The 15,809-nt window shown below is 44.7% G+C and overlaps 1 protein-coding gene across 1 annotated transcript in view; it reads right to left on the bottom strand.

The window, feature by feature from the left end:
• Positions 1-290: 290 nt before the first annotated feature.
• LOC115653972 (cysteine-rich protein 1-like) overlaps positions 291-15,809 on the bottom strand; it is a 58,739-nt gene continuing 43,220 nt past the window's right edge. Inside the window, exons 3-4 of the mRNA XM_030567842.1 lie at positions 9,507-9,561; positions 291-2,062 (exon numbers count right to left, since the gene is read on the bottom strand). Of these exons, the coding sequence (XP_030423702.1) occupies positions 1,980-2,062; positions 9,507-9,561 (138 nt within the window). The 3' untranslated portion in view covers positions 291-1,979. The remainder of the gene's footprint in view (positions 2,063-9,506; positions 9,562-15,809) is intronic.

Below are 15,809 nucleotides of genomic sequence, written 5' to 3'. Positions count from 1 at the left end.
GCCAATCAGCAATGGCCTATCCCAGCAGTTGTGGGTCGGGACCCCAAAGTCAGTCGCAAGCCCATTTTAATGGATTTGCCAGGGCTGTCTTAGACTTTCTGGGGCCCTGGGCAGTGGGACTAAGGTTACAGGGGCTGCCTGGAGCTGAAGCCTTTGGGTTTTGGTCCCCCCCAGCCTAGGGCAATGGGGCTTTGGCTCTGCCCCCTCCCACCCCCCACAACCTTGGGTGGCAGGGCTCGGGTGAGCTCAGGCTTCGGTTCCCCCCTCCTGGGGTCCTGTCGTAATTTTTGTTGTCAGAAGGGAGTCATGATGCAATGAAGTTTGAGAACCCCAGGCCTATCCTGTGATGTGATGTAGACTGAAGCCACCTACAAGGAAAAGTTATCCAATTCTGTAACTCGGGTTAACTGCATCAGAGTTGCTAACAACATCATCCTCTTGGTGTTTACCATTTGCATGTACCAATAGCTAGGTTCAAAAAGGATACCAGGCAACTGCCAGCTGGATTGTATGATTTTCAGAGGGAAGAGTTATGGAACTTGTTGCATAAAATATTAGACTGAAAAAGGTGAGAATGATTCATAATAGTGAAAGAAACTCCGAAAATTTGGAATGCAGATTGAAATAGAAATGGAGAAGTCTATTTCACATATTGAAATGATACCACCACTTATTCACAGTGACATCTATGGTAAAAATACAGTAATTGGGAGTTTTCAAGCTCACTTTGGCTCATTGGAATCCAGAGCACACATTAAAAATCCATCATCTATTTTGCAAGGAGTAGAGATTTAATAAGCCAGGCATTTCAGTACGAGAACATCACATCTTCCATTCTGCTGGAGTTTCTTTCCATTAATTAATTTGAGTCTGCTTTTGTATAAAAATGCAGATGAATTGGTATTTCTTTGAGTGGGGTGTTGGTGGGTGTTTAATGATGTGAAATTCCTTCAGGTCTGATAATTCAGTACAATGGAAGAATGTGGGGAAAATGAGGGGGAGGTCAAAGACCCACTAAACTCCAGTTATATGAATTAACAATGTTAATTCAAAAATAGCCTGTAATTTTATGTATCAGAACAATACTTGATGGAGAAAACAAATTACCAATACTAGAGGAGCCTAGACTCTGACCATGGACATCAATGGCCCTACTCACATGCTTAAAGTTCAGGGGACTGAGTCAGGACCCTGGCTGTAATAGGAATTTAGGGTGACCACTGGAGGCATCCGTGACTGGGCAAATGCAGAGACATACAAGTGTCTTTTTAGGACTTAAATGATATCTCTGGCCTACTGTTCCATCCACTCCAACTCACGTACACATTAAGACAAATTGCACCATGATAGAGATGACCATTTCTTAGCTAGAGTAATCCAAGGCATGTGCTGACATTCCCAACAGCTGCCAGTCAAAGACAGATTCAACGAAGAAAGCTGGGGAAATATTGATAGTAATGGGTTCCAAGCTTCCAGCTTTTTGCCCTACTGGAGAAGATGAGGTGAAGAGATTTGTACATCTGAGCTGTCCAACCAGGGAATAATTGGAGACACCTATCGATCATTGCTGAGAAAGTTTCCACCTGGAAGTCGATTATACTGGTAAAGAGATCATTATTTACAGATTTCATTGTCAATTCAGGTAACAGATGAGTAAACCAACAATTTCTAAGCTGTTGGAAAATCAAGTCGATGCTATGAATATGTCCCCTTCACACAAACAAGAATATATCCCATTAAAATTCATTGTAGCTCATTAAAATTCATTTATCACAGCACAATTTTAATCTGCAGTAGGAGGGATTTCAGTTTAGAAGCATGTTCTCTTATGACTTGTCTGATTATCAGTCATTCTCAGAAGCAACATTCTTCTTCAGCTGCATTTTTCTTAGTCTGTGGGTAAAAATACAATGCCGTCTTGCTACTTTATCACAGTCCAGTAATGACTCTCCGAGTTTTGAATATTAAAGCAGGGCCATCTAGGAGCTGTTCTGGTTTCCCACTGGAACTTTGAAAGAGGAAGCTGCTCCGAGAGATGAGCGAGACGTTGGCCGTCTTGTTCCTTTAAAATAACAAAACAAAAATACCAAGAGGACACATGAATATGAGAGCCCACAGAGAGGAACAAAAGGAAACATTAAATTTTTGGGGGGGGGGTTAAAAACAGAAATGTACGGTAAAACCTAATCTTGCAGTGTTGTCATCTTTGAAAGAGATTCACCAAAGATTCCACTTGCTATTAAGAACTGGAGAAAATTATGCCTATTCAAAGCACTGTAGAAGCTTTGGCAAGCTGTTCAATTAAAAACTGAACTCTCATGAACTTCTCAATCTCGGGAGAAACCAAACTAAACATGAGCTCTGAGAACATCCTCTTCAACATGCAAGCTCAATGTCTTAATTATTGGGTCCATTTGGGCATAGAACGGCACTGTGGAGTACTTCTTATGTAGAGAATTTAGTCATAAAGAGCTTTTGCAGTGTCAATTGGGTAGAACAGTTTCTGTGGCTAAGAAAAGGAATTCACTAATATTTCTGTGTATAAAAGCACTGGGTTTGGTTAATAGTCATTCCTGAGGTCATGTTGTTGCGCTAAGGAATGGGTGTTCATGAAAATGGTCATGAATCCTGAAATTTTTGATGAATTTAGTGTGAATGCTCATTTTTTCACACCAGAAGTTGACTATTCATTGTTCTCCTGCTTCAAATGGTTAAGTCATCCAACCAGGTACCAGAAACATTACCATGTGACTCAGGTGAGCCACCACACAACACAAACAACACGCAGTGTGAAAATGTTTTGTGTAAACTCTTCAGTGAATAACCATATAAAGAATGGTTTTTAAAGGGGCTTAGGCCTTTTCTACACATACGAGTTGTACTGTTTTGAATCCACCAGTATAATTAAAGTGGTACAACCTCCTAGCGGGGATGTCATTATGCTGTTATAAATGTGCTTATAGCAGTACAACTTATTCCCACACAGGAAGCAGAATAAAATATGCTGGTATGAGGCACCTTTGAAACTGTATAACAGCATCCACACCAGGGGTTGTACTGATTTTTTCATAATCATACTGGTACAAAACCTGTGTGTATGCCAAGCATAGGTCCATAAAGAATGGTTCAATGTAGATTGTAAGCTCTTCAAGGCAGGGAACATCTATTACTCTGTACAGCTCCTTGCACAATTGGGCCCCACTCTTGGGTGGTCCTTAGGCACTGCCGTAATAAATGTGGTTATTAATAAGACTTATTGGTTATGCAACTATGGGTGAATTTCTTTCTCGTGGCAATGAGTTCTAAACATTGGCTATAGCTGGGTGAATATGATGCAAGCTTCCACCAAACAGATCTAGCCCAACCTACAAAACTTCCATTCTGTGTCCTTTTTTATACAGTCCTGCCAACCATGCAGTAGTTTTGTTATATATGAAACACCTCCAGGTTCATTTTGACGTGAGGTTTCCACTTCTAGAGATGAAAGGCTAGGGCATTACCCAGAGTGCTATCTACATTCGTTGTACAATTTTACTATTTCTTTTTGGATCAGAGATCTAATGCAAACCTGGGACTTGATTCTGATTTAACCAATCTACATGCACGTGCATGGAGAGGAGGCTTTCTCTTGGGATTTAGGAAATGCAGATCAGTTCTTGCCTTTATTCCAGATTTCTTTTGTGACCTTGGGCAAATCACTCAATTCCTCGGTGCCTCAGCTGGGCTTCCATGTAATATCCTTTTCTCTCACCCATTGTCTATCTTGTCTACTTAGACTGTAAGCTCCTGTATTTTACTATGTGTATGTGCAGCACCTCGCACAGGGAGGCTGTGATATCGGCTAGGGCACTGCAGTAAATGATCTTGAATGATAAGTAACCGACTTCAGGGAATTCCTCCTGGTTTACACTGGTGTAAATGTAATCAGAATCAGATCCTCTGCTGCTTCTTCGGAGGGGAAGCCTGGCCTTGTTGATAAGCTTGTTGTCTGAGTCCCTTAAGACCTGGGTTCAGTTCTTGCTCTCCCACAAGCTTCCTGTGTAACCTTAGACAAGTCACTTCATTTCTCTGTGCCTCAGTTCTGCATCTGTATAACAACAATTCCCTCCCTCACAGAGTGGTGCTGAGATAATAGCAAGGAGCCCAGACAGTAGCGTAGCTAGTGGGGTGCAGGGGAAGCAACTGCTTCCCCTCAGCACATTTTCAAAAAAGCCCCACCTTAGGTGGGGTTGCCATGGCACCAGGGGCGGGGCCCACACTCCACTCTGAAGCTTGGCCTGCCCCGCTCCCCCCAGCGTGCTGCATACCCCACCCCTGCCGATCACCTGTGTCTCCCAGCAGGAAGGAGACAGCTGATCCTGCGGCGGGGAGGGGAGGGGAAGAACTGAGCTCCAGCAAGCTGGGCTCCTGCAGGCTGGCTTTGCTGGCTTCCCCTAGTGTGCTGCATAAACTCTGCCCCCTCTCTGCCTCGCCGATTAGCTGTCTGTCTCCCTCCTGCTGAGAGACAGCTAATCAGTGAGGGGAGGGGGAAAGAACTGAGCTCCAGCAAGCTGGGCTCCTAGGGAGGAGGAGAAGCTGGGGCCTTGGGGAAGAAGGAGGTCGGTTGGGGCATGCCCCTATAAGGGGCAAGGGCACCCTCCCACCAGTCAACTGTTTATGGGGACCAACGAGCCATCAGCTATTCTGTGGGGGCGGGGGCAGTAGAGTGGCTAGATAGGGGAGTGCAAGCGCTTGCAGTTTAGCTGGTTTTTGGCCACTAGCCAATCAGTGAGGGGAACTGCTCCTGGAGCAAGGGGCTGAGCAGCTGAGAGACTCCGCCTCCTTCTCCTACCTGCTTCTTGTGGCACTGTGGCAGGTGTGATTTCTCTGGCTCTGCAGCAGCAGCTCCTAACCTCTCACCCAACTAAAGGCAGCCAGTAGCAGCAGCTGATAAGTGTATTTCAAAGGGGGTCTTTCTTGTGGTGAGGGTGGCTTGGGGCGGGGGACTGGAAACCCTCCAGGTCGCTGAGAGAGCCAGCACCTGGCTGCTGGTGGGATGGCCGTCTGCATGGTGGGGAGCAGGGGGCTCAGCTAGCGGCATCTCCAAAAACATGCCCTGCCCCCGGGCAGCTGGACCAGGACAGGCATTGGTGGGGGGGAGAGGCGCATCTCCTGGTCTCCTGTGGGGTGTGGTGTCCCTGCTTGCCCTCCCTGCCCAGGAAGAGATGCCTGTCTCTCTGAGACAGTGGCCATGTAGTGTGCTTGGTTCCCCCTCCCTGGCATCTGAGTGACTGCCTCTTAGGGGCTGAGGGGTGGAACGGAAGAGGCCGTGGGGAAGGGATAAGGGGTGAGGTAGGAGACGAAAACTGAAACTATCAGGGGAAATCTTCATAGCAGTACAATCTCTGCCTTGGGGGTTCGGATGGAATTGTCTCCCAAGGGAAGGCTGGATCAAACTCTCTGCTGTTGTAATATGTTTAGTTTAGTCCATGTGCTCTGGCAGACACAAGTCCAGGCACCATGTTGTGGGGGCAGGGAGAGGTAGCCTGATTTTTCCTCTCCTATCACGAGAAACCTGAATTGTCTCCTAAGGGAAGGGCTTGTGATCATGTTGGGAGGAAGGGGAGGCATTGCTGAGTCCCAGGGTTGAGTAATTCTCTGGTGATGGTGGTCATTAAGTTACTCATTGTCATTCACTTGCTGCACACAATGGCTGGTGATGGTTGTTTAACATCCACCCAGCCATTTGGTCAATGCCTTGTTTCTTGGGAGTCGCCTTCTGTAATTTCTCTAATTTCATCCCACTCTCCTGTGAGTACAAATTCTGGTTCTAAGGACCTGGTGCCTGGATCCCATATTGCCTTGCACTGGGATTGGGAATTAGTGCCCTGACATGCAACTCCTCCTATTGTGGCAGTGTAGATCCTGCTGTTCATACAACTATTTGCAGCTGCCCTTGTGTTTAGCTGAACCTTTGGGCTTAGTTTAGTGGGGATGGACTCCGAGACTGAGAGCTAAACTGACACTACTATCCTGCTGTGTGGATCCCAGTGTGCTTGTACTGTGAATTTTTGGCATGCCCATGTGGCCATATTTATCTCATTGTCCTGATAGTGCTGCTTCCTTGGTGTGATGATGACATTATGCTAAGATGAATCGTGAAAATAGTGTCCTGGTGTGATGGTGGTCACTCTGTGCTGTTCATGTGAATCTTGCATTTTTGTATGCTGGGTTGGTGTAGCCCTGTTGTTCCCAGGAAATTAGAGCCACAAGGTGGGTGAGGTAATAGCTTTTATTGGAGCAACTTTTGTTGGTGAGAGAGAGAGAGACAAGCTTTGGAGCTTTCATGGAGTTCTGTCTTCTTCCTGAAGAAGAGTTCTGTGAAAGCTCAAAAGCTTGTCTGTCTCACTAACAGAAGCTGGTCCAATAAAATATATTACCTCACCCACCTTGATATATATTACTCTTCCTGCCCCCCCCCATATTACCTCACCCAGCTTTCCAGGAGTGAGTTTTCATGACATGGGAAGTTCTCTGACTGGTCCTGACTTCTCTGTGTCAGCCCCTCTAGCTTGCACTGCAGCCCAGTACCTGGGGGCTGGGTACCTGCAGCGCTGAGACTCTGTGAAATCAGGGACTCACAGACCCAGCTGGGAGGGGAAGGGCACTGCTCCTCAGCCTCTCTCTCTTGCTGCCTCCTTTTCCCGAGTGCCTCATGATGCACAGAGCCAGCGTGGCTAGGTGCTGCATTGGGGAGTCTCCCAATGCAGCCCCTCACCTCCTCTCCCCCATGCGAACCCCCAACAGATCCCGCCCACCTCTGTCCGATTGTCTCTCTTGTGCAGGGAACTGTGCCCACCCCCAGGTCCTGTGTGCTGCCTGCTTCCAGGGGCCACAGTTTGCAGAGCAGCCCCCTCAGGAGAGATGAGAGGGGCTGTCCCACCGGGTGCCTGCGCAGCCCCCCAGAGCACTGCTTTGTCCCGTTATATCTGAATTCATGTTATATCGGGTCACGTTATATCAAGGTTGAGGTGTAATTTGATATGTCAGGTGGCACCTTTTTTTTAATGTGTTCGCTCCCCCTGATGTTAGAACCTGGCTACGCCGTTGAGCCCAGACACTATGCCCATGAAGGCAGCATGGAGAGAACTTGGAGAAACATTTCTGGCAAATTTTTTATTTGCCAAAAAATGCAATTGGGGTGCGGGGAGGGTGGCAGGAGGTGTCTCCAAAACTGCTTGCGAATTTGGGTCAACTTTTGCCTAATAATTTCCTCCAAAAATACCCAGAAAACATTTTTTTCTCAAAAGAACATTTTGTTTAGACTTTTTTTCATTTCACAATGGCATTTTGTTTTCACATTTGGCCAGTTTAAACAAAAAAGATGAAAACCACCTCAAAACAGTCCCATTGAAACGCCACAGTAAAAATAAGCATCACCATCATCATAGTTTCAAATCACCTCAAATGGTGTTTCAAAACTCTTTCCTTTTTAGAGTTTTTCATATGATGAAAATTTTGAGGGAAACTGATTTTGTTTCAAATTGAACTGGATTTTGGGGGAGGATTTTTTGGCTTGGCACCTGAACCAAAACATCCATTATTCACTTAGCTCTGAACACGAATGCCTGCATTGGAGCTGGATTTCAGAACCTGTCCTGTTATGATCAGGGTCTGAGTTTGAAGCTAGCTGGAAATGGAGCTTAGGCCGTGCACAGGTCCATGCCTCTGAAAGGCATTCTCCTCTTTTTTCAATGCAAAACAGTCTGCACACACGTCATGGTACTTCATCGGATGGACATCAGGGCCAAAGTAACAGGAAAAGCTCTGATCATTTTTCATAGATAACTGTCACCTTGTGTAATTCTTCCTGGCATAGGAGCAAAGGCCTCACCCACCAGTGGGAATGGAAACCCATGTGTCTTATAAACTGTTCCTCTGGAGCTGGACAGAATCCTCACAGGAGCAGGCACGGGCATTTTGAGGTAGAATGAGTAGCTCATCTCTTCAGGCTCATCTCTCTCCCATCTTTCACCAGATGCTACACGAGAATGAAAGGTGCTTTGGACTCTATCCAAGTGGATGCAAATCAAGCCAGTCTGTGGTTTCTTGATGAGTTTTTGTTTGAGTGTCAGCTACATCCCATTGTTTTGTGAATATCCACAACATCAGCCAGAGCAGATAGAAGTGAGGGCAAAACAGCAATAATAATAATAAGGATGCCCTGAGCATGTATTACATATAACACTTGCCTGATCCTCCTCTTGCTGTAGGTCAGGAGTATCTACACAGCAGCACAATGCAGTTATGACACTGTAAAAACTGATGCGAGATGCAAATCAAGTGCCATGTGTTAGAAATGCAGTACAATCATTAACTAATTGAGGACTGAGTCCTCCTGACAGTGGAATAGTGTTTTCTCAGGTGAGTAAGGTTTGCAGGACTGGGCCCTCTGTGAGTGAGGGTTTATTACCCCCATTATAGAGATGGGGAAACTGAGGCAGGGAGATGAAGTGATTTCCCCAAGGCCACCCAGATTTATTGTTATGTGTATTATGGTTGCGACTGGAGGCCAGCGCCCCGTTGTCCTAAGTGCCATACAAACATATAACAGAGAGAGAGTCTCTAGCTGAAGAGCAAAGATTAGAACTTAGAAACGCCTAAGATCCAACTTTCCACTTATTCCTTTAGGTCATGCTACTTCCAACAGCCCCCTCTGTCGCGTTCTTTTTTCATGCCATAGAAACGTTTGCTAAGAATATGCCTCTCAGAAGGGCAACATGAAACTGGAAGATGTCAATGCAACATCAAGTATTATTAAGGATACAATTCTGTCATGGAGGTCATGGATTCTGTGACTTTCCGGAACCTCCATGATTTTTTCTGGGGCAGGGCTGGAGTAGCTGTCAACCCTGAAGCTGCCAGAACAGGTGACCGGTGACCAGCCCCAGGGCTGCCAAACAGTTGACTGGCAGCCAGCCCTGGGCCAACGGAGCAGAGGCTGGGGTTGGGTTACCCTCCTGGGCTGGTGCTGCAGCAGTTAGGCCCTCCCGCAGGAGCAGCATCAGGGCTGGAGCAACTGCAGGCCCCTGGCAGAGCTTGGTCTGTCTTCCCCCCTCAGGGTATTTTCAGTCAAAGTCAGGGACAGATCGTGGGCTAGGGTGAATTGTTGTTTATTGCCTATGACCAGTCCCTGATTTTTACTAAAAATACCTGTAAGAGAATCTTAACCTTAAATATTATTGACTGCATTTTCAAAGGGCCTTCAATCCAATATCTAAACTTGCCTGCACAAAATATTTGCACTTCAGCTTGGGATTTCTGTGGACAAATTAGGTAGCTGACCATCTAATTCTTATTTGCTCCCACAAATGCTGTTTGTTTGGGCAAATTCATTCTTGTTCCATGCATAAATGACTGTGCCTGGAAAACAGGGGGCACAGATTTAGAGGCTGCTTTTAAAAATCAGCCTGTTGAATTACAGGATTATAGTGAAGGGTGAACTAGTGAGTCGGCAAGGATGTTACCTCTTGGTCCAAAGTGCTGCAGGTAGCAGTGATTGCAGTAGGGTTTGTCATCATACTGTGAAAGAAGAACAGCAAGAGGTTTAGTGACAATTAAGGCTAGTTCTAGGGACTAGGTTTTTCCTACGCACAGTAAACCCCTGAAGCACCACTTGTGATAATATCTTGTACACTGTTTGAGTCTTCCTTCCAGTTTGTCTCTGCATATTCACAGTGTAAGGGTGGGTTTATAAATCCCAGCATGGTTTGGCACTTCCGCGCTAAGAAACCATCTTTCATTCCTTGTTTAACTTCATATCACAGATCTTGTCAAGCTCCCCCATTGGCCGCCCTCTTGCTTAAAACATACTGGGCCAGACCAAAAGACCATCTAGCCCAGTATCCTGTCTTCTGACAGTGATCAATGCCAGGTGCCCCCGAGGGAATGAACAGAACAGTCAATCATCAAGTGATCCATCCTGTCACCCATTTCCAGCGGCTGCCAAACAGCTTGCTGTGAGGACTCCTGCTGCTGGAGCCCTGGATGTTTCAAGCTTTCCTGGGCCTCAGCAGGCTGCAGTATTGGTTCCTCTCTTGCTCTTTCTTGCAAATTTCTTGGGTGCTAACTCTCAGTCTCTTAACTTGTCATGGAAATGGAGCCCCTCAGCCCAACTGCCTTAGGCCCCAAGGTCCAGCATTGACCCCTAAGGTATCCCAGTAGCTTAAACCCCCCCTCTCCCAGAATTCCACCCAAAGGTCTGAGCCTGCTGCATTACAGTTCAGCTCCCTCAGGAGGCATGTGGTAGGTGTTGCACACAGACACTATGCACAGAATTCCAACACATTATTGCTCTTTGTTTAATCACATAAACACACAGACTCATATAAATATAATAAACTCTACACACATTTCCCTTCTCCAGCTTATCCTTCCTTTGGGAGTTCTGGGGGATTGCCTGTATTCTGGTAGGTAGGCAGGCAGCATTCCCCATTCCCCCCGCCTATCTCATCTGGGGCCTGCTGCAGCTTCTCTCATCTTTAATTCATGATAAATGGCCGAAGAGAAAGCAAATAGAACAGATTATGCCTTTTATACTCTCCTTTGTCTCCTCTGTCAGGTGACTCCCTGGTCAGCCTCAACAGGTGACCCTAGAGTCCTGGGAGCCAGACGGTTGTTTAGAGTTATTCCATTTCAATAGTTGAGCACTCAAATCAACAACCCACTCTTGTTATCCCTTGGCCATCAGCCTTTGGAATTCAGTCCAACATGGAGGTAACAGGACCACTAAGAAGGTAAAGATCCCACATCCAAATTGGAGTCTGCAGCCTCATAAAGAGAGTTCATGCAGGGAGTTCATAATCCCACACAGAATTCATAAACTGTACAGACAGATTCCCCCACCCGTCACACATCCATATTTGAGATCTGCTGGGATGTTCGAGCTTAGAACTCCCATGTTTAAATGTAGGGGAGAGAATGATGGCAGGAAGTTTCCATTTAAGGACTCTCAGCTCTGGAATTCACTTTGCTCTTTGGTGTTGTCAGATGTTGGATGCGTGTGCATGTGTGTTCTCTCTATACTACACCAGCTCTGTGCAGATCGCTGATACGGCAGACCTCGATCATACCACCTAAGAGAGCCACAGACCCGTTTCAGTAATGAAGGCGCCCAGCCAGCACGGTCCTAGCTCCCCAGATCAATGTCTACATTACACTAGCACATGTGTGCCCATGACAATGGACCACCTCAGTAGGGTGACCAGACAGCAAATATGAAAAATCGGGATGGGGGTAGGAGCTAATAGGAGCCTATATAAGAAAAAGACCCAAAAATCAGGACTGTCCCTATAAAATTGGGACATCTGGTCACCCTACACCCTCAGCCAATGGTAGGACTTTCCACTGCCCTGCTAGGCTGACCAGAGACACTCCTTCTGGGACCTTTCTTTATACACCAGTACAAACAAGTTACGTATTGCCCCTCTGATGTGATTAGTTACTTCCCCCTGACATGATTTGTTACTACCCATTACCTTGTGCATATTGGTTTGATCAAAACATCTCTATCCATCACACTGTCATCCTGACCTTATCACTAAGAGGGGGGTCAATATATCCTTGTATCCTCTTTGGGGAGAGTGTTGGTAACATACTTGGTATTGGGGTGTTCTGGTAGCACCCTTCTGGAATATGTTTATGTGAGTGTCCTGTGCCCAGCACTTCTCAGGAATGTGTGTTTTTGCAATACCAGCCTTGTTCTTGCCAGGTTCTGTGAGCCTGCTCACAGCCTGTCTCTTGCTAACTTTGCTTTATATTAGCAAGGCTTGACCACTACTTTAGTTCAGGCCTCATGCCGGGCCTCCGATACAAGGCCTCATGTCTCGGGTTCTCTTTCTGCTACACTTGGGTCAGAGACTTTCCAATCATGCCTCAAGAATCAGATGTTTATCTGGGCCTTCAGAGAGGAGGCAGATTGAGCGGGAAAGGCATGATTATTTGTATTTGTGGAAGGGTGTTGATTTGGGCATCTATTGGAGTTCTTTATGACTGTATTGGAATGTAATAGTAAAGTATACCTAGAGACTATGACAGATGCTTGTGGCATGGGGGCAAGGGGCACTACCTGATCACTAGCAGACAAATTGCAGTTTATTTTTTTGTCCCTTTCCACAGGTGTTCAGGGGAGGATAAGGAGGCAGGGCTCAGGACTGCAGGCTACTCAGGTATTCCTGTGACCTGGTGGGAGGATTCATGTAGTGGGAATGGTCTCACAGGAAACACCCTGTTTAGGCAGGACAGGGTGGGCAGCAAATACCATTACCTTCTTTAGAGCTACCGTCAGTTCAAAGCACAGGACCTAGGGCGCTTACAGATCAGTGTTCTCACTGATGAGACACAAGGTGGGAGACCAGTGGGAGTTTGTTACAGACATTGAGAGCAGGATAAGCCTCGCTTTAAACATCTATTTGCAATGCACAGAAAGAATAAACATGTTGTTATTGGGCAGTTCAGTAGAGGGGACATATGCAGGAAGTTTGAAGCTGCCGCTATTTAAACGTCCTTCTGAAAACTATAGATGATGATAATTTTCTAACACTAAGTTTATTATATCCAACTAGGAGTATTTCTAGATTAGACCTTATTCTGACAGATAAAGAAGAATTGATCATTGAGCTAACAATTAGCGGTTGCCTAAGAGCAAGTACTCATGACCTAATTACATTTGTTATGTTCAAAGAGGATATAGTCCTGATCATTAATATATATATTTGGCATTTTAAAAGGGCCATTTTTCTGATGCTGGAAACAATTACAATCAAAATTGGTCAGAAGAAAAAAAAATTAAATGGATGATAACTGGGAATATTTAAGAAAGCTTTATTAAATATCTAAATAAAACACAATCCTACAACCCTAAAAGAAGTCTTATTCTCATAAAATACCATCCTGGTTAAGAAAGGAAGTGAAATCAGCTATAAAAAATAAAGTACAATATATAACAAATTGAGAAAGAGGGAAGTTGATTGTAATGACTATACATTAGCAGTTATGAAATTCAAACAATTGATAACAGAATCTAAAGGTTTCAATGAAAAAGGTATGGGTATAAATCAAGAACAAAGGAATTCCTAGAAATAACAGAGGTTCTTTACTAGACAGATATGGTAATAATTCTGCAGAAAAAGCAGAAGGGTTGAATAATTGTTGTTGTGCATTTGGAAAGAAGCTATATGATGTAGCCACATATTAGAGGGATTGTTGTGCATTTGGAAAGAAGCTATATGATGTAGCCACATATTAGAGGGATAATGAAATACTTTTTATTCCAACAATAACTAGACAAATTGTTATAAAGTAACTCCTAACGTTAAACATTTTTAAATCTGCAGGATCAGATAACTGGCACCCATGAGATTTAAAAGAATTAGCTGGCAAACTTTCTGAAACATTGATGCTGCTTTTTAAAATATCTGGGAATACTAGGGGAAAATTAATGTTGTGCCAGTATTTTAAAAGGATAAACAGGATGACCTACGTCACTATAGGCCAGTTAGCTTGACATCAATCCTGGACAAAATCATGGAATATGGAGTCATGGACAAACTGAGACTGGAAATAAGCCATGATTTTTAACAGTGAGAGTAATTAGCCATTGTTACAATTTACCAACATTTTTATCTGTGATCTGGAAAACATAAAATCACTGATAAAGTTTGCAGATTACATCAAAATTGGGGGAATGGTAAATAATGAAGAGGACAGGTCTCTGATACAGAGCAACTTGAATTGCCTGGTAAGCTGGGTGCAAGCAAACAATATGCTTTTTAATATGGCTAAATGTATATACCTAGGAAAAAAGAGTGCAGACCATACTTACGTGACCATGGACTCTATGCTGGGAGCAAGTGACTCTGAAAAGATTTGGTGGACAAGCAGCTGAATATGAGTTCCCAGTGCAACCCTGTGACTGAAAGGGCATAAACAAGGGATTCTCAAGTAGGAGATTGTATTTGGCACTAGTGCAATCTCTGCTGGAATATTGTGTCCAGTTCTGGACCTCTGACGACCAGAAACTCGGAGTGGAAGACAGGGGTGGGTCACTCCATAATTGCCCTGTTCTTTACACTCCCCCTGAAGCTTAGATACAGGCCGCCATGGGAGATATGATACTTGGCAAGATGGACCATGATCTGACCTAGTATGGCGGCTCTTATGCTCCAGCATGATCCAATGTTTGGAAACTGAAGCTAGAGAAATTCGGACAGGAAATAAGGTGTACATTTTTAACAGTCGGGGAGGGTAATTAACCATTAGAACAATTTACCAAGGATTATGATGGCTTCTCCATCACTGGAAATTTTTAAACCAAGATGGGATGTCTTTCGAACAGGTCTGATCTAGGAATTATTTTGGGTGAGTTTTGTGGCATGTATTATACAGAGGATCACAGTGGTCCCTTCTGGCTTTGAAATCTGTGAATCTATGAAAAAAGATGTTGACAAATTGGAAAGGGTTTGGAGAGGAGATACAAGAATGATTCATTGTCTGGAAAACCTGCCTTACAATGAGTAACTGAAGAAGTTCAGTCTATTCAATGTGTCCTAGACAAGTTTAAGAGATTGCTTGATGATGATCTACAAATACTTAAATGGGAAAGGCAATTCTAACTGCAGATAACTCTTTAATCTAGAGGATAAAGATAGCGTAATGTCTGGAAACAAAGCTAGAAATAAGGTGCACATTTTTAACAGTGAGTAGATTAAGCATTGAAACAGCTCTCCTAAGGATGTAGTGGATTCTCTATCACTCAAAGTCAGTAAATCAAAATTGGATGTCTTCTTCTGAAACATATGACGATGTGCAACCAGCAGTCCTGAGCTTCATGCAGGCATCCCAGGCCTGTGCCATGTAGGAGATCAGACTTGATTATCATTAATGGACCCTTTTGGCCTTAAAAGGTATGAATCTTAGAAAGATTGCTATTTTCCCCCACTCTGTCTGCCTGCTGAATCTCTCCACCTGCTTACAGAGACAGTTAACGCAATGTAAATATGTAATTATCTGTATCTCATAGCTTTCATTCAATTTTTCCATGTCATCACATGAAGGTAAGTTTCACTCTATCCACCAAGGAATTGTAATCACCTTTGCAATGAGATGTGACAAATGTCTCATGAAAAACAGCAACACACACAAGTGGTACCAATCCTGGTTTTGAATCTCATCGGAAAGACAGCACCTCCATTGGGCAAGGGTTCAGCACTCATTCAGAGCCAAGCGTGCTACCTGCACTACCGCTGATAGCATTTCCCACAACACCTAGCTGCCCCATCCAAGGCCTGAGCTGGCCCAGTGCTACTTAGCTGTCAGAGGTGATGGATTTACAGCATCAGGTTGTACAGCCGCAAATATTTCTTCACTGGTCGAGCAGTAAATAACAGGCCAGCGGAGGCAGTTTAGACAGAATGGGGAAGAAGCTGTGATTTGCACTCTTGTGTTGGAAACCTGGATTGGGAGCAGGCACCACTCAGAGTAGGGGAGACAAAGACTCACACAAATTACATTTTAACAGGTAGGAGGGATCTATTATAATTCACTTAAAAATATACTGTCAGGTTTAAAATCATTGTTAAAGAAAACCCAAAGGCTGTACATGTGTTACCAGTGTTTCTTTATATTATTCAAATGGAAAGAATGTTTTCACCACTGGCGCCAGCTTCCTCCTAGTCCCGGGGTGCTCAACTCCTGTGCCACCCCAGGCCCTGCCCCTACTCCACCCCTTCCCCCAAGTCCCCACCTCTGACCTGCCTCTTCCTGCCCAGTTC

The sequence above is a fragment of the Gopherus evgoodei genome, chromosome 6 (genome assembly GCF_007399415.2).
Source record: "Gopherus evgoodei ecotype Sinaloan lineage chromosome 6, rGopEvg1_v1.p, whole genome shotgun sequence".
NCBI classification, from domain to species: Eukaryota; Metazoa; Chordata; order Testudines; family Testudinidae; genus Gopherus; species Gopherus evgoodei.
This window is presented reverse-complemented; position numbering and strand designations above follow the sequence as displayed.